Source organism: Aedes aegypti, chromosome 1 (assembly GCF_002204515.2).
Source record: "Aedes aegypti strain LVP_AGWG chromosome 1, AaegL5.0 Primary Assembly, whole genome shotgun sequence".
Taxonomy (NCBI): domain Eukaryota; kingdom Metazoa; phylum Arthropoda; class Insecta; order Diptera; family Culicidae; genus Aedes; species Aedes aegypti.
Genome location: NC_035107.1, coordinates 81,786,151 through 81,792,150, shown reverse-complemented (window position 1 = coordinate 81,792,150; position 6,000 = coordinate 81,786,151). Strand labels below are relative to the sequence as shown.

Below are 6,000 nucleotides of genomic sequence, written 5' to 3'. Positions count from 1 at the left end.
ATTTGCTTAAATTTTTAATAAAAAAACTTTGTTTCTACAATGTTTCGTTCTTGAGTTATGATTTTTCAAAGAAAAGTCTTATATGGCACATCTGGACATTTTTCACAAAATTGGCCATAACTCAAAAACGAAAAAAAAGTGCATTCCAAAAATTTCAGTGATTAAAGCTTATAAAATTACGTTCTCGAAAATATTTTTTTGAAAATTTTCCACGAGTTCGGGCATAGTTTTTCCGGCTTTTCTTTACGAATTTTCCCAACGGTGGAAAATTTTGTGGAAAACTTTTTCCAGTTCATATTTTTTTGGATTTTTGAGAAAATTTGCTTAAATTTTCATATAAAAACTTTGTTTCTACGATGCTTAGTTATGATTTTTCAAAGAAAAGCCTTATATGGCACATCTGGACATTTTTCACAAAATTGGCCATAACTCAAAAACGAAAAAAAAGTGCATTCCAAAAATTTCAGTGATTAAAGCTTATAAAATTACCTTCTCGAAAATATTTTTTTGAAAATTTTCCACGAGTTCGGGCATAGTTTTTCCGGCTTTTCTTTACGAATTTTCCCAACGGTGAAAAATTTTGTGGAGATTTTTTTCCAGTTCATATTTTTTTTGGATTTTTGAGAAAATTTGCTTAAATTTTCATATAAAAACTTTGTTTCTACGATGCTTCGTTCTTGAGTTATGATTTTTCAAAGTAAGTAGTGTCAAGGGAAAACAAAAAATTTCCACCTGAGTTTTCCGGAAAAATAGGCGACCCTGAATTTTTCTCAATTTTTTTTATTCATATATCCATGAGCCCTGCCTGTGGAAAAATTTCATGAAAATCTGAGACCCTTCGGCCCAATTTGTACGATAATAAAAAAAAATCCCCACATATGAGCAATAAAGGCTGAAACCAGGCCGCCATCGACACACATCGTCAGAATTCCAATTTTATGTTGCTCATCGCTACAGGGTGGTCGTTTCGATTTTCTCACATTGGTGGATCCCTCGTACGCCAGCGAGCAAAACAGTTTGAGAATATTTATCAAAAAATGGGCTTTTTCGCAAACTATTTAGCTAGTTGGCGTACGAGGGGTCTACAATTTTGAGAAAACCGAAACGACTACCCTCTAGTGTAGGCATATGCTAGCGATGAGTGACATAAAATTGGAATTCTTACGATATGTGCTGATTGCGGCCTGGTTTCAGCGAGTATTGCTCATATGCATGAAACGTAAGTATATCTAAGTAAAGAAGGTTACTTGATTCCAATCTAGCCGAAAGGAAAGTTTTGTTCATGTACAATCAGGGGTTCAAATGAGATAAACCGAATCGTTGACATGTTCTTCTCGTGCTCAAACAAAATGCTTTCAACCGACACTAATTGAGCTGAATTGTTTAAATCCCTCATAACGAATTATTCAACTTGCCCTATAAATTCATCCGTCTGGTCCATCAAAAGTACATAACTTGCTGTTGAGGTTGGGCCACTCCCGGTTTCGGCAGCTTGATGGTGATACTCTTGTACTTGCAGTCGCACGACTCCGACAGCGTACTGATTGAGCACTCCGACAGACTTTCTTCGCTGATCATTGTCTTCGCGTACTTCCCGCCATTACCGTATGCCTTTCCCAGGGTTGTCGTCGTTCCGTTGGAACCTTGGTGGATCATATAAACCGATCCATTGGGTTGTTGCGGTGTGATTGCTGTGCGATCACTGGTATCAATAAGGTCGTACTTGTGGCGAACTGTTTCTAGTTGGGCGCAGTGGTAGCACGAGCTTTCCGATTGATCGCTAGGGTCGCTGATGGAGGCCTTACGAGAGTAATCGAAGGTGACCGTTCGTCGGTCACTTTGGGGAAGATTGTTGTTACTACGTGTGGTGTTATTGTTTGCCATTTGTAGAAGATCAACTTCAGGAACTAGCAGGCGCTTATCGGGGTTCGGAGTTTTCTTGGCAGTGGCCTTCATTGGGGAGAGGCTGTAGCGAACGTGTTTGAGGGTGGAGGACAGCGTTCGTTGACGGGTTGTTGGGGTAGACTTGGGGGACGACCCGTCGGGTTCAAAGAATTGTAATTCCAAAAGTTTGTTAAGTAGTTCTAAGGAAGTTTGGCAGGATGACGATCGTATGATCGGTTTCGGTGCGTCAAAGCTATAGTCGCCGAAATCATCCGGGGGCCCGGGACCGCTGGAGTAAGAAGAGGAGGTTTTGTGGGAAATAGCCGAAGCTACTCGCGAACCGATGTGGCATCGGATACTTTTGGAAGTGGTAAAGAGTGCGCGGATGTTTTTCTCCGGTCGAATGAGGATGATGTACAGTTTTGGGAAGAATAGGAAGACTAGAGTGACCATGGCCGAGAGCGAAATGCAGATGCACATGGTGATGATCTTGGATTCTGACCCGAAGTAGATGGGAACGAAGGCTACCCAGATGACGCAGGTCGTATACATGGCGAAACCGATGAACTTGGCTTCGTTGAAATTCTCCGGAACGTTTCGGGTTTTCCAGGCGTACAAGGTACAAAGTATTATGAGTAAGAAGATGAAGGCCAGCGGTACCAGGATTCCCATGCGAGTTGTATTGCAAGCCAGTACAGTTCTTTGCCTCGTTGGGTACTGGTGTTCGGTACTTGGCGGTTCTATAATCAACATGAACACAGCAATGGCTATCTCAACTGATATCAACATGCCAGTAATGACCAATTGGGCAGCCGCCGACATAAATTTAGGTTTCTTGGTAGGAAAACGCTTCTTGGAGCCAGCCAATATCCTTGCAATGCGATTAGTTTTCACCAAGAGCGAAGCATAGATCATCGCAAACGAAATTCCCGGTAACGTTCGACTCATCAAGCACGAACCAGACGATGGTTTGGTTAGGATTGCGAAGATAGAGCTGTGTGATATGATCATCCCCATCAGAATCAAGTAGCATAGCTCACGGGTCGAAGATTTGACCACGGGCGTATCGTTGTGTCGTACGAATACCGCAAAAACCAGTCCGGTCGTGAGGAAACCCAAAACGGAAAACGATATGGCCACGATTGCTTCGGTGTCTCCCCACTGCATGTGCTCAATCGGAATCAGAAGACATTCTACAAAGAAATTTAAAGTTAGTTGATAACATGGAACCATACATTATCGTGCTTACCCGTTTTAGCCAGATCTGGCCAATATCCGGCTTTACAATTTCGGCAGTGAGTTTCGTTGTACAGAATCTGATGTCGTTCGCAAGGTACACAGACCCAGCAGCATTGCTTCTCCTGCCCTCCAGTTTGAAGATTCTACACCGGAAAAAAAAGAAATCAAACAACAAGAAGAAGTTATCTCAGGTATCCCTTTTGATTTGTTCATGAATTTATAGTGTTGCCCGCTCCAGGTAATTACTGAAGCGCACAACTTATGCTACACTGAAGTCTCAACTTATGGGATGGGTCGAGGGTATGTAAATAGAAGTTGACGTAAAGAGGTTTTGTGTTACGTTAATGTATTTTTCGCACTCGAAATTAAATTTATATGAAATTCTGTAGATTGACATCAACTAGACAAAAACTAAGACTTGTATGGCAGAGCTTGTGAAATTCTATGTCAATAGATATACCAATTTCCCTTGGTACCTGTAATGTTCCGTGAAACAGGTTTATTATGGATCAGTAAACAATCAAGAATGACATCTATTTTCCCAACATGCTAGTTTGGCCTACTAGTACATCAGCCTACTACATCTCTCCTTTTCTTTAAATAGATAATAATGTCCTTTGTGTAGAACGTGACAAGTCTGATCATTTTTGTTTCTTGAAATGTATCAATTGACTTAACTACTATTTTGGTACATTGTATGGTTTGCTTACTGTAATCGACCTCCTATATTATTTGCAAACTGATTAAAATCGTCATCCGTCTATTGAGCGATGGGCGGTTCCAGGTAATCGATGGGCCATGAAGAACAGTTTATAACATTAGCACTCTTTTCTTTCACTTCAAGGAGTAATGCCACACAGTCCATGTTGGATTTTTGATATCTAAATATGGAGGAAATGATTTATCAAAAGATGTTACATGCATCGTTCACAATATTTTAACTAGAGAGTATACTTAGCATCATTCAGTTATCTTTTTCTTCTGTTTCCATTGTGTACGTAACTTACTTTTAATTTCTAAAATCAATCACCGAATTGTAAGGGTAATATCCAAGCAGTTCAAACCTACAGAGAACTATGAAACTATTAATTTAATATTGAGATGAAATAAAACCAAATAAGTATTTAACCTTCCAGTCGTCGCGCCGTTTGCCACCGTCAGAACCACCACGCTGCTGTTGTGAATGAAGTGCGTGGGTTTTTCAACAGTGTTGTACAAAATACAACAGCGCGACGACTGAAGTGTTAAATTTGTTAACTGTTTTGTCTCTTTACCACCTGATGAATATATCAAATAAGCAGTTACTAAAATTATATGTTGCTTGAGCTTTATTCATCTTGTGGTAGACTGGACTAGCAAATGAACATGTTCCTTCACCATAGATGGACTGAAGACATACTTCCTGCATCTCATGGTAGACTGAACTGCCAGAAGGACTGAGATCGATCTCCTACATCTGGTCTTTTCTATTGCAGACTGAAACACTTTTGTTTCCTTTGCATATCCCTTTACTATAGATGGACCAAAGACTTTCTTCCTACATCTCATAGTAGACTGGATTGCCAGAAGGACTGAGACGAATCTCCTACATCTGGTCTTTTCTGTTACAGACTGGAACATTATTGCTCCCTTTGCATATCTCTTAATCACTTTTTCAGATGGCCTGAAGCTAATTCTGCTTCCTTCATCTTGTGATAGACTAGATAGTATGCCAAATGAACTGAGTCGTACGGTCTTCAACGGACTGGAGTCTTCTAAGACACCCTTCGTTTAAAAGAATGGACTAGGATTCGTAATTCCCTTCATTCCTCTTCCATCACACTTCAAAAAGACTAGGGTAACTATATCCCCTTTATTTGGATACAGAAACGGACTAGAACAGTCGCAATGTTCCCTACGTTTCTTACTAGGAATTAGACTGAAGTTCTATGAACTTCCTATAATTCCGTGGAGTTGTATAGCGTTTATAACTCTATTCGCTTCGCTTCGTAGTTGCCTACATTTGTTCCTGATCAAATAGCCTTAGAAACTATTCGCCCTCAATATTTAAATGGACTGATATTTTTTTTTTTTTAAACCTCTGCATAATTCTCTCAAGGCGAAATAGGCCGTCATTGAATTTCGTACGCGTCTTTGATGATTGTTATTACATCTTGTCACAATTGAAGAATTAAAGAGGATCAGTTGGTATTGCAGAGATGTAGCTGAAAAAGTATCAGTATACTTTCTGTATGTAAGCACATATAGCGCTATTTTTCCGTAAGAGTATTCATTACATGGACTGAGTTTTATTACTTTGAAATAACGAGCTTCAATATCAACATTGATTCCAAAACGAATGACGGGCTACTTAGCCTTAATCACTTTCATCAAACACACATATCATATCTGATTTGCTTCGTATCGTACTGTAGACTGTTCACGTCGAACCTGAATTTTATTCTATGGCAACAAACCTGTTCAACAGTTTGTCATTATTGTAACACTTTGATATTTAAACCATCATATTATGTATCATATATAATGTCTATGTTTAAGCTCTATCTTGAGTTTCAATAAATGTATAAACATCTTTTTCTTGGCATTACGTCTCTACTGGTACAGAGCATGCTACTCAGCTTAGTGTTCGATGTGAACTTCCACTGTTTTTTTTTTACTGAGAGCTTTTCTTTGCCAAAATTGCCATTTTAGCATTCGTATTTCGTGTGGCAGGTACAATGATACTCTATGCAAAGGGAAGTCAGGGAAGTTTCCTTTGCGAAAAATATACATTTATGTATCTTGATATCTCAATACAAATAAACAGACGTTTCTTTTTACACACGTTTCATCGAATATTTTTTTTCTTTTGACAATTTCTCGGTGTTAAGTCAGAAT

The 6,000-nt window shown here is 39.2% G+C and overlaps 1 protein-coding gene across 1 annotated transcript in view; it reads right to left on the bottom strand.

Moving 5' to 3' along the window:
* Positions 1-1,127: 1,127 nt before the first annotated feature.
* Positions 1,128-6,000, bottom strand: part of LOC23687488 (metabotropic glutamate receptor 1) — an 85,952-nt gene continuing 81,079 nt past the window's right edge. The window contains exons 10-11 of the mRNA XM_021841098.1: positions 3,134-3,266; positions 1,128-3,077 (exon numbers count right to left, since the gene is read on the bottom strand). Of these exons, the coding sequence (XP_021696790.1) occupies positions 1,441-3,077; positions 3,134-3,266 (1,770 nt within the window). The 3' untranslated portion in view covers positions 1,128-1,440. The remainder of the gene's footprint in view (positions 3,078-3,133; positions 3,267-6,000) is intronic.